The following is a 26,999-nucleotide window of genomic DNA, read 5'->3' as shown; positions in this document are numbered from 1 at the left end:
CACTTACTTTTATTATATTAGTTACTTTTATTATAATATTACTTACTTTTATTACACTTACTTTTATTATATTTGTAACTTTTATTATAATATTACTTACTTTTATTACACTTACTTTTATTATATTAGTTACTTTTATTATAATATTACTTACTTTTATTATATTAGTAACTTTTATTATAATATTACTTACTTTTATTACACTTACTTTTATTACATTAGTTACTTTTATTATAATATTACTTACTTTTATTACACTTACTTTTATTATATTAGTTACTTTTATTATAATATTACTTACTTTTATTACACTTACTTTTATTATATTAGTTACTTTTATTATAATATTACTTACTTTTATTACACTTACTTTTATTATATTAGTAACTTTTATTATAATATTACTTACTTTTATTACACTTACTTTTATTATATTAGTTACTTTTATTATAATATTACTTACTTTTATTACACTTACTTTTATTATATTAGTAACTTTTATTATAATATTACTTACTTTTATTACACTTACTTTTATTATATTAGTAACTTTTATTATAATATTACTTACTTTTATTACACTTTTATTATATTAGTAACTTTTATTATAATATTACTTACTTTTATTACACTTTTATTATATTAGTTACTTTTATTATAATATTACTTACTTTTATTACACTTACTTTTATTATATTAGTTACTTTTATTATAATATTACAGTTAATATCTTGCGTGTCAGACTGAAGCCTCTGGTGGGCTGCTTTTGGCCCCTGGGCCATATGTTTGACACCCCTGAGGTCTAAACCTGCTGCTGACACCTGGTCTCCCATCCATGACTCTGCAGTCTGGTTGAGCCGGTTTTCTCGTCCCTGCTTCAGATTTTCTCTTTTAGGTGGAACAGTAAATATTTACAGAGCAAACATGAGGGCAGGAGGATGATGCAGAGAGGAAGAGGAGGGATGGTGCGTTTACTGACAGTTGGAGATCGCAGACGACGTGTTCATGTTTGAGAAAACATAGAACTCTGCTTTCATCGGAGTTTGTTACAGAACAGATCCAGATGGATCACGGCGGCTTCTCCTGGATCCTGGTTCTGTCGTCTGATTGGCTGCAGAAGTCATGGAGTGTGAGGTCGGCTCTGTTCCTGTTGGCTCCTCCATCCCTCCTCCATCTCTCCTCCATCCGTCTTCCCTCTCTCCTCCATCCCTCCTCCATCTTTCCTCCATCCCTCCTCCATCTCTCATTCATCTCTCCTCCATCCGTCTTCCCTCTCTCCTCCATCCCTCCTTCATCTTTCCTCCATCCCTCCTCCATCCCTCCTCCATCTCTCCTCCATTTCTCCTCCATCCCTCCTCCATCTTTCCTCCATCTCTCCTCCATCCCTCTTCCCTCTCTCCTCCATCCATCCTCCATCTTTCCTCCATCCCTCCTCCATCTCTCCTCCATCCCACCCTCCTCCATCTCTCCTCCATCTCTCCTCCATCCCTCTTCCCTCTCTCCTCCATCCCTCCTCCATCTCTCCTCCATCTCTCCTCCATCCATCTTCCCTCTCTCCTCCATCCCTCCTCCATCTCTTCTCCATCCCACCCTCCTCCATCTCTCCTCCATCCCTCTTCCCTCTCTCCTCCATCCCTCCTCCATCTCTCCTCCATCCATCTTCCCTCTCTCCTCCATCCCTCCTCCATCTCTTCTCCATCCCACCCTCCTCCATCTCTCCTCCATCCCTCTTCCCTCTCTCCTCCATCCCTCCTCCATCTCTCCTCCATCCATCTTCCCTCTCTCCTCCATCCCTCCTCCATCTCTTCTCCATCCCTCCTCCATCTCTCCCCTCCTCCATCTCTCCTCCCTCTCTCCTCCATCTCTCCTCCATCCATCTTCCCTCTCTCCTCCATCCCTCCTCCATCTCTTCTCCATCCCTACTCCATCTCTCCCTCCTCCCTCCTCCATCTCTCCTCCCTCTCTCCTCCATCCCTCCTCCATCCCTCCTCCATCTCTTCTCCATCTCTCCCTCCTCCCTCTGTCCTCCGTCCTTCCTCCATCTCTCCCTCCTCCCTCCGTCACCGTTTCCAGGGAAACGTTCTGCTTTATGTAGCGGGTATATCAGGTATGGGGGGTAGTTGTTGCTCCTCTGGTTGTGTTCAGGTGACGTCTGAAAGAAAAAGTTTTTGTTTGTAAGCGAAGCTCCAGGATGGATGAGGTCTGAGCCTCGCTGCTTCCTTCATGCAGGTTTACCTGAGCTGCACCTGTCGGAGGATCTGCTTCCCTGCGCTGAGGAAGAGGATGAGAATCGGTTTTTATGGATGAAACATTCATTTTGATGTTTTCATTTAAAGATCAGCAGCTCTTCCTCACATCGCAGCAGAGGAGGAAGTCAGACGTTGTTCAGGAACGCTTGGTGAGACTCTGATGAGTTTCCAAACATCCCAGTGGGAGTTTCCTGGAGACGGGAAAACGTCTGCTGCCCGAGGAGAGGAGGCCTTCTCCTTTTATGGCTGCAGCTGAAAGGCAGTCCGGAGGAGGAGGAGGGTGGAGGTGACGGGGGAAACGAGGCGAGCAGAGAGGGAGGGGAAAGGATTCCATACCTGCTGATGTTTCAGGAGAAGGGGGAGATGAGCACATTCCTGAGAGGAGGAGGAGGAGGAGGAAGAGGAAGAGGAGGAGGAGGAGGAGGAGGAGTTATTAGGCCTTGACCTGATTCAGAACTTACAGCCGGAAGTTTCCAGTGATGAAATAAACTGTCAGGAGAGAAATTCCTCTTTTCTTTTACTGGCTTGAAAGTTTAAAAATACTCAGAGACTGTGAGCTGCTTTCAGGACCCCCGACATCCCAGTTTAACCCTCTATCAGCCAAAATGTTAAAAATAAATAAATAATAAATAAAATAAATCACAAATATTCAATTAATTAATGACAATAACTAAATTATAAAAATAAAATAATATTAAATTAAATTAAATTAAATTAAATTAAATTAAATTAAATTAAATTAAATTAAGGGGTTAAAGTAAAAACTGAGTCACTGTCCCGTCAGTTTCTCATACAGCCGTGAGAAAAGGAAACGCTTCATTTGTCAGGAGGTAACAGGAACCATTTGGTCCTCAGCAGGTCTGAAACGGGCCAGGATCAGGTCAAGACTCTGGACTCTGACTGGATCAGGTCAACACCTGGTTCTGGTGTAGACCTGCTGGGATCTTTGTCCTGCTGCATGCTCCACTTTGGTCTGGTCTGTCCAGAGAACCTTGATCCAGAAGTCTGCAGCTTTGCCAGCCTAAGCCGTGCTGCCATGTTCTTTATTCTCCTGCAACCTTCCCAACAAGCCGTGCTGGTTCCGTCTTTTCTAACTGGACTAACATGAACTTTAACCGGCTGACTGAGACCGGGACAGTCTGGGACGGAGATCTGGGGTTTTTCTGGGGCTGAACTTACAGGGATGTAAATAAAATTTCTCTCTCTAGAATTTCGGACTCCTGATAGTTTGGAAATTGACAGCAGCGGCTTTTTGTTAAATTATTCTGATGTCTTTCCTCCTTGGCCTTGTGTTTCTGTTCAGTAAATACTGACTCAGTCTGATCTGTCATGTTATTATTTAACACCTCCTGACATAATAACCCTCAGAGCTGGAAGAAGTTGTACTTTTGTGTATGTGTGGGTGTAATGTCAGTGTTATCCGTTACTTCTGCTTCAGGTTTCTGGTTTTAGGATGTTTTTGTCCTGTCCAGGCTTCCGTTTCTGCCTCTGTGTGAGACTCAGATTCGGCTCAGAGCCAGGATCAATAATCCTAATGGTTTAAGTGCTGCTGAACACAGCCCGCCAGGCGGAGAAGCCATGGATTTCTGGGTGTGTGCTGCTGCAGAGGTAAACATGGTGAGGTCTCCTCCTGCTTCGTCTTGTTGGTTTAACCGAGAACAAAGCAGATGTTCCTCTGCACGCTTTCATCCGCCACCACCACAGAAGATCGTCCATGGCTGGTATCAGCTGACGTCGGGGAAATGTTGGAGTACTTTAACCTCCAGCTTGTTTAATCTGATGGTGACGTGGCATTCAGGGGCCTCTGCAGGGAGCTGGTCTGCTTGGTTTGACAGGACCTTTGTTCTAAACGCAGCACAGCTGAGTGAATCTGTGTGGAACATGGAACGTGGTGGGAAACCATCCTCCTGGTTCCTGTTACGATCCCGTTAATCTGCACCCGCTCTGGGATTTAACTCCTGGATGCAGGGATCCTCCGGCATGTGGCAGGTCACCAGCTGCAGCTCGGTCATCACATCCAGACTCCTGGTGTGAGTGTGTCTCGTCTGGCTGCAGGTTGGCGTGGTGTGTGTGCGCTCTGGATGCAGCTCAGCGTGTGTGGCGGATCATCAGATCATTGTTGAGCTCTCCATGGCCTGAAAACTAGGTTTTAACTTCCGAGTAATCCCCAGGAACATAACTCATCGTCGTCATGTGATTCCATGCCAGCCATCACGCCTCTGTCCCGGTACAGCATCCTGAACCAGAACCACGTCTCTCTGGGATCAGGTTTTATGAAGGTTTAGCCTGAAGATTCTCAGAGGTCCAAGGGAGGGGGTCTGAATGTTTAACCAGTGTTTACGTCCAGTGCTGTGGGGACATCTAGTGGCTCAAACTGCAAACTGCAACCAACTGATTGTCCGTGTTTAAAAAAGACTTGTTGGTTGCCAGGTATGAATGTAGAAGCCAGGAAAAGCGGCGCCGTCCAGTCACATCGTCTGTACGTCGTTTACCCGTCGGTTCAGTAGAAGAAGACAAAGCAGGACTAGTTTCTGTTCTGGTCCAGACCAGCACACGAGCTCGCGTTGGACTTGATTTCTGTCCTTTACCAGGTTTGACTCCAGGATCTCTGAGACTTTAATCTTCTTCTTCAACTGCAGTTCAGAACTGAGCTGCAGGAGGAAAGAATGAGAGGATGGTGGTGAAAACAGTCAGCTGGTCCTCAGCAGCAGCTTGTTTGTTTCCTGCAGGAGGAGAGGCCGACGTTCACTCCGGAAGCTGGAAACAAACTTTTTTATTTTAATCTCTGGGACCACGAACGCACCAAGGACGCCATAACAACACACACACACACACACACAGCAACACACAGGAACACACAGGAACACACATGCACACACAGGAACACACAGGAAGAACGGCTGCACACGGGGAGGAAATATTTGTGCCCTGAGTTCAGGCTGACAGGCGGAGCTGGACTCCAGCTTCTTATAGAAGAACAATGCTGGACCAGGAAGTCAGAAAGTTTATTTATTTACACGTTTCTGTCTTCATGTTTGTTTAAATCTACATTTGTGTTGATTGGAAGTAAATAACCGGTTCAGACCTGCGGTCACGGTTCAGTCCTGAGGTCACGGTTCAGTCCTGAGGTCACGGTTCAGTCCTGAGGTCACGGTTCAGACCTGAGGTCACGGTTCAGACCTGCGGTCACGGTTCAGTCCTGAGGTCACGGTTCAGTCCTGAGGTCACGGTTCAGACCTGAGGTCACGGTTCAGACCTGCGGTCACGGTTCAGTCCTGAGGTCACGGTTCAGACCTGCGGTCACGGTTCAGACCTGCGGTCCGGGTTCAGACCTGCGGTCACGGTTCAGACCTGAGGTCACGGTTCAGACCTGCGGTCACGGTTCAGACCTGAGGTCACGGTTCAGACCTGCTGTCAGGGTTCAGACCTGCGGTCACGGTTCAGACCTGAGGTCACGGTTCAGACCTGCGGTCACGGTTCAGACCTGCGGTCACGGTTCAGACCTGAGGTCACGGTTCAGACCTGCGGTCAGGGTTCAGACCTGCGGTCACGGTTCAGACCTGCGGTCAGGGTTCAGTCCTGAGGTCACGGTTCAGACCTGCGGTCACGGTTCAGACCTGCGGTCACGGTTCAGTCCTGAGGTCACGGTTCAGACCTGAGGTCACGGTTCAGACCTGCGGTCACGGTTCAGACCTGAGGTCACGGTTCAGACCTGAGGTCACGGTTCAGACCTGCGGTCAGGGTTCAGACCTGCGGTCACGGTTCAGACCTGAGGTCACGGTTCAGACCTGCGGTCACGGTTCAGACCTGAGGTCACGGTTCAGACCTGCGGTCACGGTTCAGACCTGCGGTCACGGTTCAGACCTGAGGTCACGGTTCAGACCTGCGGTCACGGTTCAGACCTGAGGTCACGGTTCAGACCTGCGGTCACGGTTCAGACCTGAGGTCACGGTTCAGTCCTGCGGTCAGGGTTCAGACCTGCGGTCACGGTTCAGACCTGCGGTCACGGTTCAGACCTGAGGTCACGGTTCAGTCCTGCGGTCACGGTTCAGACCTGAGGTCACGGTTCAGTCCTGCGGTCAGGGTTCAGACCTGCGGTCACGGTTCAGACCTGCGGTCACGGTTCAGACCTGAGGTCACGGTTCAGACCTGCGGTCAGGGTTCAGACCTGCGGTCACGGTTCAGACCTGAGGTCACGGTTCAGACCTGCGGTCACGGTTCAGACCTGAGGTCACGGTTCAGACCTGCGGTCACGGTTCAGACCTGAGGTCACGGTTCAGTCCTGCGGTCACGGTTCAGACCTGAGGTCACGGTTCAGTCCTGCGGTCAGGGTTCAGACCTGCGGTCACGGTTCAGACCTGAGGTCACGGTTCAGACCTGCGGTCACGGTTCAGTCCTGCGGTCACGGTTCAGACCTGAGGTCACGGTTCAGTCCTGCGGTCAGGGTTCAGACCTGCGGTCTAATGGATCCAACTGCTTCTTGTCAACTTCTGCACAATGAGTCTGGTGTGATGAAACTGGGGAAACCTGCAAAACTGCAGCTTTAAGGACCAGAGTAGGACACCCCTGATCTAGAAGTAATGAGCATCCTGGTAGACAGAACTCAGGGTAAACCGGTTTAAACAGACTGCTTTTCCATCCTGACAGTCCTGCTTCCTGAACATGATGAACATAAACTCAGCCTGTCAGAGGAGGCGTGGGCGCCCCCTGTTGGAGGTTTAGCTTGGGGTTAGCTCGGTTAGAGCTTAGTTACAGGAAGTAACTCGTAGTTTGATGGTTGTCAATCATCCTCCCCCACCTCCTCAGCCCCCCTCTCAGCTCCACCTCTTTGCCCATTTTTGGATATTTTGGGAAAGACAACATGTGACGCTGCCAAGATGGTGACGGTGGGAACGTTTATATACAGTATATGGTGTCATTATGTGTGTTAAACATAAGTGTGTGTGTGTGTGTGTTTCTGCAGGTGAACTGCTGAGCCAGCCGCGACCTGACGGTCTGACCGAGATCATCTGTCCAAAGAACGGCTCGGAGCGGGTCAACGTGGCTCTGGTTTACCCCCCGACTCCCACCGCCACCAGCCCCAAGTGACCTGCTGACCCCCAACGCCTCACCCTGCTCGTCCCCTCCACCTCCTCCGCCAGACTCCTCCTCCTCCTCCGCCAGACTCCTCCTCCTCCATCACCTGACCCCTCCTCCTTCACCTGACCCCTCCTCCTTCACCTGACCCCTCCTCCTCCATCACCTGACCCCTCCTCCTTCACCTGACCCCTCCTCCTCCATCACCTGACCCCTCCTTCATCACCTCACCCCTCCACCTGACCCCTCCTCTTTCACCTGACCCCTCCTCCTTCACCTGACCCCTCCTTCTCCATCACCTGACCCCTCCTCCTTCACCTGACCCCTCCTCCTCCATCACCTGACCCCTCCTTCATCACCTCACCCCTCCACCTGACCCCTCCTCTTTCACCTGACCCCTCCTCCTTCACCTGACCCCTCCTTCTCCATCACCTGACCCCTCCTCCTTCACCTGACCCCTCCTCCTCCATCACCTGACCCCTCCTTCATCACCTCACCCCTCCACCTGACCCCTCCTCTTTCACCTGACCCCTCCTCCTCCATCACCTGACCCCTCCACCTGACCCCTCCTCCATCACCTCACCCCTCCACCTGACCCCTCCTCCACCACCTGACCCCTCCTCCATCACCTGACCCCTCCTTCATCACCTCACCCCTCCACCTGACCCCTCCTCCACCACCTGACCCCTCCTCCATCACCTGACCCCTTCTTCATCACCTCACCCCTCCACCTGACCCCTCCTCCTCCATCACCTCACCCCTCCACCTGACCCCTCCTCCATCACCTCACCCCTCCACCTGACCCCTCCTCCACCACCTGACCCCTCCTCCATCACCTGACCCCTCCTTCATCACCTCACCCCTCCACCTGACCCCTCCTCCACCACCTGACCCCTCCTCCATCACCTGACCCCTCCACCTGACCCCTCCTCCATCACCTCACCCCTCCACCTGATCCCTCCTCCACCACCTGACCCCTCCTTCATCACCTCACCCCTCCACCTGACCCCTCCTCCATCACCTGACCCCTCCTTCATCACCTCACCCCTCCACCTGACCCCTCCTTCATCACCTGACCCCTCCTCCATCACCTGACCCCTCCTCCTCCTTCACCTGACCCCTCCTCCTCCTTCACCTGACCCCTCCTCCTCCACCTGACCCCTCCTCCCACAGCTTCAACTCGCTGCTTTGCAGCTTTACAGGTAAAAACAAGAAACTTGTGTTTTTTTTCTCCAGTTTGATTGAAACTCAGATTTCAGATTTTTCACGTTTCAGGACATAGAAACATCCATCAGTTTGATCATCTGTGTGTAGATATTTTCTAAAGCAGGACGTTCAGGTCCGTGGAGGTCCTGCCGAACCTCATCGATGCTCCAGACTTGATGTTCAGGACCAGATGTTTTCCAGATGCTGGACTTGATGACTCCCTGGAAACAGAATCAGATCTGGCCCACGCTGTTCTCCTGATTACACCCCTGATATTTTTCCTGGTTCTGCAGAACTGGGCGGATCAGGAGGAACACTCTTGCACCTCCTCCATCTTCTCCTCTCAGGACACCATCAGCTCCAGCAGGATGAAGGTCATGTGGCCTCAGAGACCAGAGAGTCTCTGACTAAATGTTCTTGACTGTAACTTGCTGGTATCTGCTGTCCTTCATCTCTTGGCTGGTTGCTCCTGCAGTGGATTTCAGGACCTCCTTTGATTCCAGCCTTCGTCCAGCACCTTGGACCAGATGCTCAGTGTGTGTTCTAGAGTTCCAGGTTGGGAACACGGGGGGGAACAGGTGGGTCTCTTTTGCTTGATGAACTGGGGAGGATTTCATACACCCCCTAAATCACGCTGATTCTCTGGAGGTTCCACTCCTCAACATCCTGAAACATCCTCAGATTTCTGAAGCAACAAGTCCGACCTGCAGGAGCAGAGTCAGCAGGGACGGAGACGAAGACGCTTCTGTTGTCATCGTCCTCCTCTTTGTGAGGTTAAGTCTCAGCCAACTTTTCCTCCAGGATCTCTGCGATGGAGAGAAATAAACGTCCGACCTGAGTCTGAACTTTGTGCTGTTACAGTCGAGTTTACAGCAGGAACAAATCTTAAAATCACAAAATCACTTTTCAGAATAAAAACTTTAAAAGTTCGAGACATGAAACCAGCAGTTTTATTTATTTAAAAAGGGACGTCGATGATTACGCATACATGAAGGTAGTTAGCCTAGCAGCTAATTAGCATCTGCTTGTCCCTTAGCAGGTTACAATAACAAGTACAAACAATAAAACGTAAAGTTCAGACCAGCCAGTAAAAACTCAATAAAGAACATGATGAGATTTCATCCCTTCAACAACAAAAGGTCAGAGTTCCCGGAACTTTCTAAATCTGACACAAGAAGAAAATATGAAATAACAATGAGAAAAGAGACAGAAATGCTTGGTGAGTCTGTGATGCCTTCACTGCCTCTGGACCAGGGTGGGAATGAGCATCTCTGCGATCCGACACGTTCACGTCGATCCTGGAAGAGGTAATAACATGAAACGCTGCTGTGTTCTTCTGTTTCAGGTTTTACTCACTGATGTTTCCTCGTTTCTACGACCAGCAGGTTTACTGCCCCACGCTGCTTCTCCAGCTGCAGCTCACACTCCAGGACTTTCCAGGATTTTCCAGGACCAGATGTAACTGGGTGTAATAGTTTGTGAGGAAACTGGAGAAGCAGCTTTCTGATGGAGGACAGACGGAGGACACTTCGCGGGACGTCTCCGTCTCTGAAGGACCTGAGAATCACGCAGTCGTCCGTCACGCGTGTTTGTGTTGACGTGTTGCTCAGAGCCGACCACGATGCTGCCGTCAGACTGGAAACATCCAACATGCTGCTCTGATTCGTCTTCATGTTTTCTAACATAAACCAGTCTGTTTCCAGCCTCAGCTGGATGTCAAATGAATCCCTAACGTGCATCAGAAACGTCTTCTTGGCTTTATTCCAGCCATAGAGGAGCTTTATTTTTCTTCTTTTCACACACACATAGAACTTTCTGCTCACTGGTTGATCTTTGGCTGCTCCTGATTGGACGTTACCGTCAATCTAAGCTCTCTGATTGGTGGAAAGTCTGACAGGAAGTGGCTTCATCATCATGTCCAGGTCTAAATAGAGGTCTCTTAGCAACATAGTAGTGATGGTGATGTTTTTATGGTGAAATGTGATAAATAATGCTGTTATCATGGATCATGGTGGATTTACCAGCAGCAGCATGTGGATGTTTCTGGAAATGTTCTGGATTTAAAACCGAATCATTTCAAACAAAGATCTCAGACAACAAGCTGCTCATTTACCTCCAGGTTGGTTCATCAGTTCAGGACAGAACGTGGAATAAAAACGTAGCAATAAAACCAGCAGCTGCCACGTTTTCCAGTAAAACCCAGAAGCTGGTCCGAGCAGCACCCCGCGGTCCTGGTCTGAGCAGAACCCGGTGGTCCTGGTCCGAGCAGCACCCGGTGGTCCTGGTCCGAGCAGCACCCGGTGGACCTGGTCTGAGCAGATCCCGGCGGTCCTGGTCTGAGCAGATCCCGGCGGTCCTGGTCCGAGCAGAACCCGGTGGTCCTGGTCCGAGCAGAACCCGGTGGTCCTGGTCTGAGCAGCACCCGGTGGTCCTGGTCTGAGCAGATCCCGGCAGTCCTGGTCTGAGCAGCACCCCGCGGTCCTGGTCTGACTCATGTGGGGTTGGGATCAGGAATGTGAGCTGGTGTTGGAGCGTTTTAAGCCACGGTTTCAGAGCTCCGCCTCCTGCAGGACCTGCAGGTGCAGCTGGAGACGTTTTGTAAATAAAAGCTTTATTTTTCTACGGCGTTTCCAGCTCCGACATATTTACAGTGCAATGACGTGCACGGCTCCGTGAGCGTGCACGAGGGGTTTTTATACATGTCACTTACACATGAAAACCAAATAAAGCATAACTGGCTTTAACTGGTCTCCTTCTTTACTCAGATTTACTCCTTCATGTACAAAAATATCAAAACAAAGAAAAATCTGCTTTAAAACCATCAAACGACGTTTTCTCTTCTTTCCATGAATCACTGAACAACTTCAGAGCTGCTGGAAACTTTCAGTCATTTTCAGGATTTTAACCACTTCAGTGAGCCGAGAGACGACCCGGGTCAAGACTGATCATTTATTTATTTATTTGTTTGTTTGTTTGTTTGTTTGTTTGTTTGTTTGTTTGTGTATGAAATCATTTCATTATTAAAATGTTGATTAACAATAGAAATAATATTTTAATAATGACAGCTGCACCTAAAGTTGATGTAAAGATAAAAAAGCCCAGAGGTCCTGCTCTGCTTCAAAGCCAGAACATCTGGCTGGAGGAAGAACCTGCTGAAACCAGATGTGTTCAAGCCTGAAAACATCTGCAGCATCGTTCTGCAGGAGAAGCGCTGAAGCCTGAAGGTGTGAAGAAGTTTTTCCAGGAAGGCGGGATTTTCCTCTGAGACTCGGATAACAAGTTCCAGCCAACGAGGATGATTCCCCAGCAGTGAGATGCTGCGTTAACCAGATGTTACATCAGAGAAAACGTTTTCCAGAATCCTCCCGAGTCCGTCGGTGTTAACCCTCCAACAGGAGGAAGTTCTGCAGCTTAAAGATTTTATCAATGTAGAAATAAAAGCTGATCAACATCAATACATCCACAGATCAATCATCCAGCAATCTTCAGACGAACCTGCTTCATAACTAAATGTAAAATTTGCTTTGAGACGCGACGTTTAAGTTTCCACTAAATCCTGTTTCAATGTCCACAAACAGAAATTTATTCTTTCAGTTTCTTTTTATGAGCATTTTAAAGCTTCCAGAAAGCGGCTCAGGCTGCTTTTATCTGATTGATCAGGAAGAAAATTAGATTTCTCTGTTTAAATCTGACTGAAGTGGATCAGCGTCAGTCGATGGATCCTGAAACAAATCAAATCCGGTTTTCCTGCAGAGTTGCTTCTTTGGTACAAATATCACATCTTTATCAAGATATGATGTGATATCATCAAACTTCATGAATAACAACACCTAGTAGAAATCTTACAAGGACTTTTTAGGAAATTTGGTTTGCACAGAGACATAAAAACTGTCAATAAAGAGACAAAAATTAGACAAAATAGTCATAGATAAAAAAAAAAGATTACCACAAAGTTGTACATAAGGACCTCAAATTTACCAAAACAGTGGCCATTCTGAAGCATACAGTCGGAAGAAGTGACAACAATGAAAATAAACACAGTTTAGAGGGTTAAAAATGTCCTCATAGAGTTTAAAATAAAATAAAATAAAATAAAATAAAAAGGTCTGAATGGACACAGAGACGTTAACTCAGGACGTTTTTGTGTGTAAAGGACTGAATAACAGATGTGAAACACCGCCCCCTGCTGGCCACGCCACCTCATTGCGCTGCGTGCTGCCTCCTCCTGACCGCCAGGGGGCGATAAACCCTCCAGGAGGCAGAAAAGAGGAGCGCAGACTCCCCGTCTTCCTCTTCCTTTCGCGACCTCAGAGGTAGGAGCTCAGTGCTGCGTATGAAGGCACGAATCTGCTTTAAATCTGACCTAAATTTGGCCCATCGTGTTTATTTATCCGACATATTTGACTTGTCGTGTGTTAATAGTCTGGATGGTTTCATATGTTTGTGTTTGGACACGCAGATCATGGCTTTATTCAAGTATTAGTCGGGATGCCGGTTTGGAAGCTATCTCAGCTTTCCGCCATGTTGGCTGCGTGTTACACTATTAACTTCATTTATTGGCTGTTTTGGGTGCACAACAACTATTTTCCCTTGCTGGTTATAAGGCTTTAAGCTGTTTGGGGCGATTTTTTGTATTTTAATGTTTTTTCTTGATGAAAAGCGATGGCGTCAGTGATGACTGGAGGAGCTAACAAGCTAGCAGGAGTCATGAGGAGCAGAAGGAGGCGCTTTTACTTCAAACCTTGAACATATTTTTCTTCTTGCAGGCATCTGAAAATGGTCCGCTACTCTCTCGACCCCGAGAATCCGACCAAATGTGAGTACGGAGGGAAATGGGTTATTTTACCGTGAATGGCTGTGATGACTTCTTAGGACACCTTTGGATTAAAGATGAAAAGAACTGAATGAAGAAACTGAGCTGCTGGAGATAAAGGGGATAAAGTGGTGTAACTGAGGGTTCAGGCTAATTTCTGAATGTTTGTGTTTCAGCATGTAAGGCGAGGGGCTCCAACCTCCGGGTTCACTTCAAGGTGAGCTGCACTCAGGTGTTTCACTGCGTTCGGCTGGTTATTGATAACAGATCCATGTGATCAGCGTTTAGCAGAGGAATTAAACCTCTTCAGAACTGGACCTTTACAAAGTAAAGTGATTATTTAGTCATTAACGTGTGAAATGTTTTTGTTGGTGTGTTGCTGCACGTGAAGTCAGAGGAAATATTTATGTTAAAATTTATTCACGTTTGTTTAAACGTGCAGGATTATGTTATAAAATCATCCTGAGCTCTTATAAGACAACAACTTTTAGTCTATTTTATGCTTTTAAACTTTATTAATTGGCTGTTTTTGTGTGTTTTAATGTATTTAATCTCGGGGTTTTTTTCACTAAAACGTCTCGGTGCAGGTTTAGGCTCCCACATGGTTTCTGTGTTTGTGTGAAAGACTTCTTCTCTTATTTCTATGATGTTCGCCTACAAAATGCCGCAAAGATGGATTCTGTTGGTTTTTAACCCCAGTCTGCTCTGGTCCTGAGACCGAGCTGGACCTGGAGTCAATGTTGGGATGAAACGGTGGATGAACGGAGCCGTAGGACCCAACCCGACTCATTTCTGTTTATTCTCCAGAACACCCGCGAGACGGCCCAGGCCATTAAAGGCATGCACATCCGCAAGGCCAACAAGTACCTGAGGGACGTGGTGGTGAAGCACCAGTGTGTCCCGTTCCGCCGCTACAACGGCGGCGTGGGCCGCTGCGCTCAGGTGAGAGGCGGGGGCAACACCTGGACTCGGTCCAGGCTGCTGTGATGACCTTCTTAGGACACCTTTGGATTGATGATGAAACTAATCTGTTAGTCTGAGCAGCGTCAGGAGGACGTCGGTGGGCTTCTGTCTGTGAGGGAACCGTTTCCACTAAAACACCGTGTTGTTTTCAGGCCAAGCAGTTCGGCTGGACGCAGGGACGCTGGCCCAAGAAGAGCGCCGAGTTCCTCCTGCACATGCTGAAGAACGCCGAGAGCAACGCTGAGCTGAAGGTGAGTTCCCGCCTGCAGCTGCCCAATGATCCTGCTTCCCGTGTAGCACAGAGGAGACGTGTCGGGGCTCCTGAAAGCACGCCGGTGCTACGAGTTAGTCTGGATCCCTGAGAGGATCAGATGTGGACCCGGAAGCTGGTTACTGATCCGTCCTGCTGCAGGTTCAACGTAAACCTGGTCCTGGTCACGTGACCTGGAGGCGATGAGGAAATGACTTTTTAATTATGACGCCCGCCGGGACTCTTTTAGTTTTTAATTTATTCTTCTTAATAAATGTGTCAGTGTTGTTCATTTAGATTATTTTTAATATTTTCAGGTCAAACGTCCTTTAAAAATCTGTCGGTTAAAATTATCGTTCAATTTATTTTTAACCAGTAATAAAGAAAAACAAATGAACTTCAGCCTATTTTATCTTAGTTTTGTTTCACCACCTTCCCACCGGGTGTGTGTGGCACGTTACGGCTGCGGTGTCTGCTGCTGTCTGCGGCCGTTTAAGTCAGCGGTTTGATTCCAGCTGGCGCTCTGCATGAGTCTATTTTTGTTGATTTACGCACCCAGAACACGTCGATTTCCGCCTTTCAGATCAGGACAGGAAATCAGACACAAGGGCTTTGGAACAGCTTCCGGTGTTTTTCAAAATAAAAGCCCTCGTGCAGGTTGTCGCCATGAACCATGAAAACGTGGCGTGTTTGACCGGTTTTCTGTCATCGTAGACGAGACATTGTCCTGAAGTGGAGCGATTCTCCCGTCCTGTGGTTTCCTGCTGGGTGGGCTCCACACCGGACACGCTCCCGGTGGAAAGGAGGGGTCAGGCCGTACGTTAGAAATGTCCGCCGCGGCGTTCCGGAGCCAGGAATCTGCTGGCCTCCACCCGCCTCTGTTTGGTTCCGGGTTTCTAGCTTAGAAAGCAAACGCTGGTCAGCAGATTAAAAACCTGATGGATGAACATGAAGATCTAACTGGTGCTTTTTGAACGAGAAAACCAGAACGTTCCTCAGGAAGACGTTAAAGTTCCTGTCCTTAGAGGACCAGACGAATCCTGAATCATCAGTTCAACACCAGAACCTCCAGTTTGAGGGACTGGACTCCGTTTAGTTCCACGTCTGAGTCTGTCTCTGGTTTCAGGGTCTGGACGTGGACTCTCTGGTCATCGAGCACATCCAGGTCAACAAGGCCCCCAAGATGAGGAGGCGCACGTACCGCGCGCACGGCCGCATCAACCCGTACATGAGCTCGCCGTGCCACATCGAGATGATCCTGACGGAGAAGGAGCAGATCGTCCCCAAGCCGGAGGAGGAGGTGGCCCAGAAGAAGAAGGTACGGTACCCCGGGGCTTCTGGTCCTGCTGCTGGTCCTGGTGCCGTGATGACCTCTTAGGACACCTTTGGATTCTCCATGAAAACAAACCAGTAGATCCTGAGCACCCGGGTGATGAAGAAGAGCTTGTTCTTCATCGTGATGATGTAATGATGGAGTTTCTCTGTCCGCAGGTTTCACAGAAGAAGCTGAAGAAGCAGAAGCTGATGGCGCGCGAGTAGATGAATAAAGTCCTTTACCACCCGCCAGAGTCCGTCTCAGTTCTTCCACTCGCCAGTCAGTCCGCTGGTTCCAGCTCCGTCAGGGTGAAGAGGCTGCTCCACCCACCTGGGTCCTCAGGGTCTAAACTCTGGACCGGACTCTGGGTCAGGGTCTAAACTCTGGACCGGACTCTGGTTCAGGTCTGGACTCTGGAGTCTAGGTCAGGGTCTGATCTGGACCATGGGTCAGGTTCTAGACTCCGGGTCCTTTTCTGGACCAGGACCTCATTTATCAACCTGAGCGAAGCAAACAGGCGGCGTCGGCAGCGCATTTCTTCCAGACTAATACACACGTCCTCCACCTGTTTGTTTATAAACCAGAACCAACTCTAAAGCAGCGCAGGTGAGGGAGGCGTTGCTCCGCCCACATGGTGGCTATAAATGTTCAGGTGGACGCCTGTAATATTCATCACATCATTTCCATGACGGCTCGGGAGGGAAGAAGAGGGATATTTCAGGGTGTGAGACAGATCCTGGTGGACCGCGTTGGAAACGATAAAAATGTGTAACTGGTGGACACGGCGTGGACGTTACTGATGTCAGAAAGACAGAATAGCTGCAGCCGGTGGAGACGCTGTCTCAGAGAACGGATGGTAGAACATCCGTCTGTTAATCTTGTTTTTCTCAGCGCTGCTCTAATTAACATGGAATGTGTCTTTATTCTACAAACAGCTTTAATATCTAACGAGGTGCAGAAGGTAAACGTGGATTGTGTACAAATCCACATCTCGGTTTTATTCTGGACCGCTGGTGTCGCCGCTTCCTGTTTCTCTAGATTCTGAACGTAAACCTGGGTCGGAGCCGTGTGGAGGATCATTTCCCATCAAGTTTTTAGAAATCCTGAAAGTTGTTGGGTGGACGCTGGTTTTTGTTCCTACGCCAACTCGATCAGTGAGGTCCCTGGTCAGGACTCTGGGTAAGTTTTGGTCTGGGTTCTGCAGATCCAATAAAATCTAAAATCATAAACCCGGGTCCTAAAATAAAATCCTGTTGGGAAACAAACGGTCTCCATGGTAACCATGTCTTCAGGTCTGTCCTTCAGCTTCTCTGCATCAGAAAACTTGGTGTGTGTTGCCATGGCAACTGATGGAGGGAACTTGGTTCCTGTTTGTGTTCAGGAACTTAAATCAAACATACAGCATACCGGACCACCAGCTGATCCAGACCAGAGGATCCAGTCTGGTCTGCAGGATGAATATTTTCAAAATGACACAGAACTCGTCCTCATAGATAAAAAGGACATTTAAATGTTAAATTAGTAAATGTGTAAAGTTAAAGTGTAGCTAAATGTAAAATATATTTATGTGTGAATTTTAATGATTAAATTAAAAACCCAAATTTCCCTGAGGACTCTCCAAAGGGATTAATAAAGTATTTCTATTCTATATATGTTACAGATGTGTATATAAATATACACATCTGTAGAAATGAAGTCTACATGTGTAAATATAAATAAAGTTGTGGGACCGGAGCTCCAGCCCGTCTGAACGGAACTGGCCCAGAGTCGGCGCGGAGGCCATGATGAGTTCTCATCGTTCCTTCACCTGAACCGGGCCACCCGCCTGCTCCACAAACCGATCCTCCTCTGGACCTCCTCATGTAGGATCACAGCCTCCATCGGCTCTGAGGAAAGCAACGAGGAAGATTTCCAGTAAGACCAGGATCTGCCGGTCAGGTGTCCTGAGATCTGATGATGTAACAGCCCAACTTCCTCACGAGGAGCCGACCAGCAGGAGTTTTACTGACCCATCAGGAGTTTCTCCTGGTTAGCAGTTACAACCGTCTGGACCAGTTCTGGTTCTGGTCTGCTCTAAACCTTTTCATGGCTGCGCTTCATGTAGACCAGAACGACATGGTTTTCCTCCCAGAGCTGGAAAACCGCAGCGTCTGCTCCGGGTCGAAGGAAAACCATGACGATGAGGAGCGTGATGAAGAGGAGGATGTTTTCTACATTTACCGACCAGAGAAGAAGAATCATGATGGATTCCAGCAACGCCACCCGTCTGTTCTTCATCCTCCATCCATCTTCATCCTCCTCCCTTCTTTATCCTCCTCCCATCTTCATCCTCCTCCCTTCTTCATCCTCCATCCATCTTCATCCTCCTCCCTTCTTCATCCTCCTCCCATCTTCATTCTCCATCCATCTTCATCCTCCTCCCTTCTTCATCCTCCTCCCATCTTCATCCTCCTCCCTTCTTCATCCTCCTCCCATCTTCATCCTCCATCTATCTTCATCCTCCTCTCTTCTTCATCCTCCTCCCATCTTCATCCTCCTTCCTTCTTCATCCTCCATCCATCTTCATCCTCCTCCCTTCTTCATCCTCCATCCATCTTCATCCTCCTCCCATCTTCATCCTCCATCCATCTTCATCCTCCTCCCATCTTCATCCTCCTCCCATCTTCATCCTCCTTCCTTCTTCATCCTCCATCCATCTTCATCCTCCTCCCTTCTTCATCCTCCATCTATCTTCTTCCTCCTCTCTTCTTCATCCTCCTCCCATCTTCATCCTCCTTCCTTCTTCATCCTCCATCCATCTTCATCCTCCTCCCTTCTTCATCCTCCATCCATCTTCATCCTCCATCCATCTTCATCCTCCCATCTTCATCCTCCTCCCATCTTCATCCTCCATCCATCTTCATCCTCCTCCCTTCTTCATCCTCCATCCATCTTCATCCTCCTCCCGTCTTCATCCTCCATCCATCTTCATCCTCCATCCATCTTCATCCTCCTCCCATCTTCATCCTCCTCCCTTCTTCATCCTCCATCCATCTTCATCCTCCATCCATCTTCATCCTCCTCCCGTCTTCATCCTCCATCCATCTTCATCCTCCATCCATCTTCATCCTCCATCCATCTTCATCCTCCTCCCATCTTCATCCTTCTCCCATCTTCATCCTCCATCCATCTTCATCCTCCTCCCATCTTCATCCTCCATCATCTTCATCCTCCTCCCATCTTCATCCTCCATCCATCTTCATCCTCCTCCCATCTTCATCCTCCATCATCTTCATCCTCCATCCATCTTCATCCTCCATCCATCTTCATCCTCCTCCCATCTTCATCCTCCTCCCTTCTTCATCCTCCATCCATCTTCATCCTCCTCCCTTCTTCATCCTCCATCCATCTTCATCCTCCTCCCATCTTCATCCTCCTCCCTTCTTCATCCTCCATCCATCTTCATCCTCCTCCCATCTTCATCCTCCTCCCGTCTTCATCCTCCATCCATCTTCATCCTCCATCCATCTTCATCCTCCATCCATCTTCATCCTCCTCCCATCTTCATCCTCCTCCCTTCTTCATCCTCCATCCATCTTCATCCTCCTCCCATCTTCATCCTCCATCCATCTTCATCCTCCTCCATCTTCATCCTCCATCATCTTCATCCTCCTCCCATCTTCATCCTCCATCCATCTTCATCCTCCTCCCTTCTTCATCCTCCATCCATCTTCATCCTCCTCCCATCTTCATCCTCCATCCATCTTCATCCTCCATCATCTTCATCCTCCTCCCATCTTCATCCTCCATCCATCTTCATCCTCCTCCCTTCTTCATCCTCCATCCATCTTCATCCTCCTCCCATCTTCATCCTCCATCCATCTTCATCCTCCTCCCGTCTTCATCCTCCATCCATCTTCATCCTCCTCCCGTCTTCATCCTCCTCCCGTCTTCATCCTCCTCCCATCTTCATCCTCCATTCGTCTTCATCCTCCTCCCATCTTCATCCTCCATCCATCTTTATCCTCCTCCCTTCTTCATCCTCCTCCCGTCTTCATCCTCCTCTCTTCTTCATCCTCCTCCCATCTTCATCCTCCTTCCTTCTTCATCCTCCATCCATCTTCATCCTCCTCCCTTCTTCATCCTCCATCCATCTTCATCCTCCTCCCTTCTTCATCCTCCATCCATCTTCATCCTCCATCCATCTTCATCCTCCTCCCATCTTCATCCTCCATCCATCTTCATCCTCCTCCCATCTTCATCCTCCTCCCGTCTTCATCCTCCATCCATCTTCATCCTCCTCCCTTCTTCATCCTCCATCCATCTTCATCCTCGTCCCATCTTCATCCTCCATCCTTCTTCATCCTCCTCCCTTCTTCATCCTCCATCCATCTTCATCCTCCTCCCTTCTTCATCCTCCATCCATCTTCATCCTCCATCCATCTTCATCCTCCTCCCATCTTCATCCTCCTCCCTTCTTCATCCTCCATCCATCTTCATCCTTCTCCCATCTTCATCCTCCATCCATCTTCATCCTCCTCCCATCTTCATCCTCCATCATCTTCATCCTCCTCCCATCTTCATCCTCCATCCATCTTCATCCTCCTCCCTTCTTCATCCTCCATCCATCTTCATCCTCCTCCCATCTTCATCCTCCATCCATCTTCATCCTCCATCATCTTCATCCTCCTCCCATCTTCATCCTCCATCCATCTTCATCCTCCTCCCTTCTTCATCCTCCATCCATCTTCATCCTCCTCCCATCTTCATCCTCCATCCATCTTCATCCTCCTCCCGTCTTCATCCTCCATCCATCTTCATCCTCCTCCCGTCTTCATCCTCCATCCATCTTCATCCTCCTCCCGTCTTCATCCTCCTCCCGTCTTCATCCTCCTCCCTTCTTCATCCTCCATCCGTCTTCATCCTCCTCCCATCTTCATCCTCCATTCGTCTTCATCCTCCTCCCATCTTCATCCTCCATCCATCTTCATCCTCCTCCCTTCTTCATCCTCCTCCCTCTTCATCCTCCTCTCTTCTTCATCCTCCTCCCATCTTCATCCTCCTTCCTTCTTCATCCTCCATCCATCTTCATCCTCCTCCCTTCTTCATCCTCCATCCATCTTCATCCTCCTCCCTTCTTCATCCTCCATCCATCTTCATCCTCCATCCATCTTCATCCTCCTCCCATCTTCATCCTCCATCCATCTTCATCCTCCTCCCATCTTCATCCTCCTCCCGTCTTCATCCTCCATCCATCTTCATCCTCCTCCCATCTTCATCCTCCATCCATCTTCATCCTCCTCCCATCTTCATCCTCCTCCCATCTTCATCCTCCTCCTTCTTCATCCTCCATCCATCTTCATCCTCCTCCATTCTTCATCCTCCATCCATCTTCATCCTCCTCCCTTCTTCATCCTCCATCCATCTTCATCCTCCATCCATCTTCATCCTCCTCCCATCTTCATCCTCCATCCATCTTCATCCTCATCCCATCTTCATCCTCCATCCTTCTTCATCCTCCTCCCTTCTTCATCCTCCATCCATCTTCATCCTCCTCCCTTCTTCATCCTCCATCCATCTTCATCCTCCTCCCTTCTTCATCCTCCATCCATCTTCATCCTCCTCCCTTCTTCATCCTCCATCCATCTTCATCCTCATCCCATCTTCATCCTCCATCCTTCTTCATCCTCCTCCCTTCTTCATCCTCCATCCATCTTCATCCTCCTCCCTTCTTCATCCTCCATCCATCTTCATCATCCTCCCTTCTTCATCCTCCTCCCATCTTCATCCTCCATCCATCTTCATCATCCTCCCTTCTTCATCCTCCTCCCATCTTCATCCTCCTCCCTTCTTCATCCTCCTCCATCTTCATCCTCCATCCATCTTATCCTCCTCCCTTCTTCATCCTCCATCCTTCTTCATCCTCCTCCCTTCTTCATCCTCCATCCATCTTCATCCTCCTCCCTTCTTCATCCTCCATCCTTCTTCATCCTCCTCCCTTCTTCATCCTCCATCCATCTTCATCCTCCTCCCATCTTCATCCTCCATCCATCTTTATCCTCCTCCCTTCTTCATCCTCCATCCATCTTCATCCTCCTCCCTTCTTCATCCTCCTCCCATCTTCATCCTCCATCCATCTTTATCCTCCTCCCTTCTTCATCCTCCATCCATCTTCATCCTCCTCCCTTCTTCATCCTCCATCCATCTTCATCATCCTCCCTTCTTCATCCTCCTCCCTTCTTCATCCTCCTCCTATCTTCATCCTCCATCCATCTTCATCCTCCATCCATCTTCATCCTCCTCCCATCTTCATCCTCCTCCCTTCTTCATCCTCCTCCCATCTTCATCCTCCATCCATCTTCATCCTCCTCCCTTCTTCATCCTCCATCCATCTTCATCCTCCATCCTTCTTCATCCTCATCCCTTCTTCATCGTCCTCCCTTCTTCATCCTCCTCCCTTCTTCATCCTCCTCCCGTCTTCATCCTCCATCCATCTTCATCCTCCTCCCATCTTCATCCTCGATCCATCTTCATCCTCCTCCCGTCTTCATCCTCCATCCATCTTCATCCTCCTCCCGTCTTCATCCTCCATCCATCTTCATCCTCCATCCATCTTCATCCTCCTCCCTTCTTCATCCTCCATCCATCTTCATCCTCCTCCATCTTCATCCTCCTCCCGTCTTCATCCTCCATCCATCTTCATCCTCCTCCCTTCTTCATCCTCCATCCATCTTCATCCTCCTCCCGTCTTCATCCTCCATCCATCTTCATCCTCCTCCCTTCTTCATCCTCCATCCATCTTCATCCTCCTCCCATCTTCATCCTCCATCCATCTTCATCCTCCTCCCTTCTTCATCCTCCATCTATCTTCATCCTCCTCTCTTCTTCATCCTCCTCCCATCTTCATCCTCCTTCCTTCTTCATCCTCCATCCATCTTCATCCTCCTCCCTTCTTCATCCTCCATCTATCTTCTTCCTCCTCTCTTCTTCATCCTCCTCCCATCTTCATCCTCCTTCCTTCTTCATCCTCCATCCATCTTCATCCTCCTCCCTTCTTCATCCTCCATCCATCTTCATCCTCCATCCATCTTCATCCTCCTCCCGTCTTCATCCTCCTCCCGTCTTCATCCTCCTCCCGTCTTCATCCTCCATCCATCTTCATCCTCCTCCCATCTTCATCCTCCATCCATCTTCATCCTCCATCCATCTTCATCCTCCTCCCTTCTTCATCCTCCATCCATCTTCATCCTCCATCCATCTTCATCCTCCTCCCATCTTCATCCTCCATCCATCTTCATCCTTCTCCCATCTTCATCCTCCATCCATCTTCATCCTCCTCCCATCTTCATCCTCCATCATCTTCATCCTCCTCTCATCTTCATCCTCCATCCATCTTCATCCTCCTCCCATCTTCATCCTCCTCCCTTCTTCATCCTCCATCCATCTTCATCCTCCTCCCTTCTTCATCCTCCATCCATCTTCATCCTCCTCCCGTCTTCATCCTCCATCCATCTTCATCCTCCTACCTTCTTCATCCTCCATCCATCTTCTTCCTCCTCCCATCTTCATCCTCCTCCCTTCTTCACCCTCCATCCATCTTCATCCTCCTCCCATCTTCATCCTCCTCCCTTCTTCATCCTCCATCCATCTTCATCCTCCTCCCTTCTTCATCCTCCTCCCTTCTTCATCCTCCATCCATCTTCATTCTCCATCCATCTTCATCCTCCTCCCATCTTCATCCTCCATCCATCTTCATCCTCCTCCCTTCTTCATCCTCCATCCATCTTCATCCTCCTCCCATCTTCATCCTCCTCCCTTCTTCACCCTCCATCCATCTTCATCCTCCTCCCATCTTCATCCTCCATCCACCTTCATCCTCCATCCATCTTCATCCTCCTCCCTTCTTCATCCTCCATCCATCTTCATCCTCCTCCCATCTTCATCCTCCTCCCTTCTTCATCCTCCATCCATCTTCATCCTCCTCCCTTCTTCATCCTCCTCCCTTCTTCATCCTCCATCCATCTTCATTCTCCATCCATCTTCATCCTCCTCCCATCTTCATCCTCCATCCATCTTCATCCTCCTCCCTTCTTCATCCTCCATCCATCTTCATCCTCCTCCCATCTTCATCCTCCTCCCTTCTTCACCCTCCATCCATCTTCATCCTCCTCCCATCTTCATCCTCCATCCATCTTCATCCTCCTCCCTTCTTCATCCTCCATCCATCTTCATCCTCCTCCCATCTTCATCCTCCTCCCTTCTTCATCCTCCATCCATCTTCATCCTCCTCCCATCTTCATCCTCCATCCATCTTCATCCTCCTCCCATCTTCATCCTCCTCCCTTCTTCATCCTCCTCCCTTCTTCATCCTCCATCCATCTTCATCCTCCTCCCATCTTCATCCTCCATCCATCTTCATCCTCCTCCGTCTTCATCCTCCATCCATCTTCATCCTCCTCCCGTCTTCATCCTCCATCCGTCTTCATCCTCCTCCCGTCTTCATCCTCCTCCCTTCTTCATCCTCCATCCGTCTTCATCCTCCTCCCATCTTCATCCTCCATCCATCTTCATCCTCCATCCTTCTTCATCCTCATCCCTTCTTCATCGTCCTCCCTTCTTCATCCTCCATCCATCTTCATCCTCCTCCCATCTTCATCCTCCTCCCTTCTTCATCCTCCATCCATCTTCATCCTCCTCCCATCTTCATCCTCCATCCGTCTTCATCCTCCTCCCATCTTCATCCTCCATCCATCTTCATCCTCCTCCCATCTTCATCCTCCATCCATCTTCATCCTCCTCCCATCTTCATCCTCCATCCGTCTTCATCCTCCTCCCGTCTTCATCCTCCTCCCATCTTCATCCTCCTCCCTTCTTCATCCTCCATCCATCTTCATCCTCCTCCCATCTTCATCCTCCTCCCATCTTCATCCTCCATCCATCTTCATCCTCCATCCGTCTTCATCCTCCTCCCGTCTTCATCCTCCATCCATCTTCATCCTCCTCCCTTCTTCATCCTCCATTCATCTTCATCCTCCTCCCATCTTCATCCTCCATCCATCTTCATCCTCCTCCCATCCTTATCCTCCATCCATCTTCATCCTCCTCCCTTCTTCATCCTCCTCCCATCCTTATCCTCCATCCTTCTTCATCCTCATCCCTTCTTCATCCTCCTCCCGTCTTCATCCTCCTCCCTTCTTCATCCTCCATCCATCTTCATCCTCCTCCATTCTTCATCCTCCATCCATCTTCATCCTCCTCCCATCTTCATCCTCCTCCCTTCTTCATCCTCCTCCCTTCTTCATCCTCCATCCATCTTCATCCTCCTCCCATCTTCATCCTCCTCCCTTCTTCATCCTCCTCCCTTCTTCATCCTCCTCCCATCTTCATCCTCCATCCATCTTCATCCTCCATCCTTCTTCATCCTCATCCCTTCTTCATCGTCCTCCCATCTTCATCCTCCATCCGTCTTCATCCTCCTCCCGTCTTCATCCTCCTCCCATCTTCATCCTCCTCCCTTCTTCATCCTCCATCCATCTTCATCCTCCTCCCATCTTCATCCTCCATCCATCTTCATCCTCCTCCCATCTTCATCCTCCATCCATCTTCATCCTCCATCCGTCTTCATCCTCCTCCCGTCTTCATCCTACATCCATCTTCATCCTCCTCCCTTCTTCATCCTCCATTCATCTTCATCCTCCATCCATCTTCCTCCTCCATCCATCTTCATCCTCCTCCCGTCTTCATCCTCCTCCCGTCTTCATCCTCCATCCATCTTCATCCTCCTCCCTTCTTCATCCTCCATCCATCTTCATCCTCCTCCCGTCTTCATCCTCCATCCATCTTCATCCTCCTCCCTTCTTCATCCTCCATCCTTCTTCATCCACATCCCTTCTTCATCCTCCTCCCGTCTTCATCCTCCTCCATTCTTCATCCTCCATCCATCTTCATCCTCCTCCCTTCTTCATCCTCCATCCATCTTCATCCTCCTCCCATCTTCATCCTCCTCCCTTCTTCATCCTCCATCCATCTTCATCCTCCTCCCATCTTCATCCTCCTCCCTTCTTCATCCTCCATCCATCTTCATCCTCCTCCCTTCTTCATCCTCATCCATCTTCATCCTCCTCCCATCTTCATCCTCCTCCCTTCTTCATCCTCCATCCAACTTCATCCTCCTCCCATCTTCATCCTCCATCCATCTTCATCCTCCTCCCATCTTCATCCTCCATCCATCTTCATCCTCCTCCCTTCTTCATCCTCCATCCATCTTCATCATCCTCCCTTCTTCATCCTCCTCCCATCTTCATCCTCCATCCATCTTCATCATCCTCCCTTCTTCATCCTCCATCCATCTTCATCCTCCATCCATCTTCATCCTCCTCCATCTTCATCCTCCTCCCTTCTTCATCCTCCTCCCATCTTCATCCTCCATCCATCTTCATCCTCCTCCCTTCTTCATCCTCCATCTTCATCCTCCATCCTTCTTCATCCTCCTCCCGTCTTCATCCTCCATCCATCTTCATCCTCCTCCCGTCTTCATCCTCCTCCCATCTTCATCCTCCTCCCATCTTCATCCTCCTCCCTTCTTCATCCTCCATCCGTCTTCATCCTCCTCCCATCTTCATCCTCCATCCTTCTTCATCCTCATCCCTTCTTCATCGTCCTCCCTTCTTCATCCTCCTCCCATCTTCATCCTCCTCCCATCTTCATCCTCCTCCCTTCTTCATCCTCCATCCATCTTCATCGTCCTCCCATCTTCATCCTCCTCCCTTCTTCATCCTCCATCCATCTTCATCCTCCTCCCATCTTCATCCTCCTCCCTTCTTCATCCTCCATCCATCTTCATCCTCCTCCCATCTTCATCCTCCATCCATCTTCATCCTCCTCCCTTCTTCATCCTCCTCCCTTCTTCATCCTCCATCCATCTTCATCATCCTCCCTTCTTCATCCTCCTCCCATCTTCATCCTCCATCCGTCTTCATCATCCTCCCTTCTTCATCCTCCTCCCATCTTCATCCTCCATCCATCTTCATCCTCCTCCCATCTTCATCGTCCTCCCATCTTCATCGTCCTCCCTTCTTCATCCTCCTCCCATCTTCATCCTCCATCCATCTTCATCCTCCTCCCTTCTTCATCCTCCATCCATCTTCA

General features: G+C 48.9%; 2 protein-coding genes, 2 long non-coding RNA genes and 3 other non-coding genes across 9 annotated transcripts in view; 5 read left to right on the top strand and 2 right to left on the bottom strand.

Annotated features, from left to right (window-relative positions):
* The window catches only part of mfhas1 (malignant fibrous histiocytoma amplified sequence 1), a 26,653-nt gene extending 18,440 nt beyond the window's left edge, over positions 1-8,213 (top strand). Inside the window, exons 2-3 of one of the 2 annotated variants that reach the window (XM_041970130.1) lie at positions 7,213-7,381; positions 8,188-8,213. In XM_041970130.1, coding sequence (XP_041826064.1) covers positions 7,213-7,337 — 125 coding nt within the window. In that variant the 3' untranslated portion in view covers positions 7,338-7,381; positions 8,188-8,213. Of the gene's footprint in view, positions 1-7,212; positions 7,478-8,187 lie in introns of those variants that run through there. The other variant, XM_041970129.1, reaches the window with a different exon arrangement.
* On the bottom strand, positions 7,846-8,078 carry LOC121630082. Its single transcript, XR_006008477.1, has 3 exons — positions 8,057-8,078; positions 7,917-8,024; positions 7,846-7,871 (listed from the first exon to the last, which is right to left on the bottom strand). It is a non-coding gene; the product is annotated as an uncharacterized LOC121630082 (long non-coding RNA).
* Positions 8,214-8,332: 119 nt separating the features above from the next.
* On the bottom strand, positions 8,333-8,493 carry LOC121630083. The gene is made up of 3 exons (XR_006008478.1): positions 8,461-8,493; positions 8,398-8,416; positions 8,333-8,365 (listed from the first exon to the last, which is right to left on the bottom strand). It is a non-coding gene; the product is annotated as an uncharacterized LOC121630083 (long non-coding RNA).
* A 4,291-nt stretch (positions 8,494-12,784) lies between these two features.
* rpl17 (ribosomal protein L17) lies at positions 12,785-16,118 on the top strand. Of its 2 annotated transcripts, none has more exons than XM_041970142.1 (7): positions 12,785-12,844; positions 13,298-13,347; positions 13,521-13,561; positions 14,152-14,286; positions 14,460-14,558; positions 15,684-15,875; positions 16,049-16,118. In XM_041970142.1, exons 2-7 carry the CDS (start codon positions 13,308-13,310, stop codon positions 16,094-16,096), a joined length of 555 nt encoding a protein of 184 aa, XP_041826076.1. In that variant the 5' UTR covers positions 12,785-12,844; positions 13,298-13,307; the 3' UTR covers positions 16,097-16,118. The 2 variants fall into 2 exon arrangements, with proteins under 2 accessions (XP_041826076.1, XP_041826077.1); XM_041970143.1 differs by having other exon boundaries at positions 12,834-12,870.
* On the top strand, positions 13,384-13,453 carry LOC121630630. Its single transcript, XR_006008556.1, has one exon. It is a non-coding gene; the product is annotated as a small nucleolar RNA SNORD58 (small nucleolar RNA).
* On the top strand, positions 14,323-14,389 carry LOC121630628. The gene has a single exon (XR_006008554.1). It is a non-coding gene; the product is annotated as a small nucleolar RNA SNORD58 (small nucleolar RNA).
* LOC121630629 lies at positions 15,916-15,983 on the top strand. The gene has a single exon (XR_006008555.1). It is a non-coding gene; the product is annotated as a small nucleolar RNA SNORD58 (small nucleolar RNA).
* Positions 16,119-26,999: the final 10,881 nt, after the last annotated feature.

Source organism: Melanotaenia boesemani, chromosome 19, assembly GCF_017639745.1.
Source record: "Melanotaenia boesemani isolate fMelBoe1 chromosome 19, fMelBoe1.pri, whole genome shotgun sequence".
In the NCBI taxonomy this organism is placed as follows: domain Eukaryota; kingdom Metazoa; phylum Chordata; class Actinopteri; order Atheriniformes; family Melanotaeniidae; genus Melanotaenia; species Melanotaenia boesemani.
The sequence above is the reverse complement of the archived record's forward strand: the minus strand, read 5'-3'. Positions and strand labels throughout refer to the sequence as shown.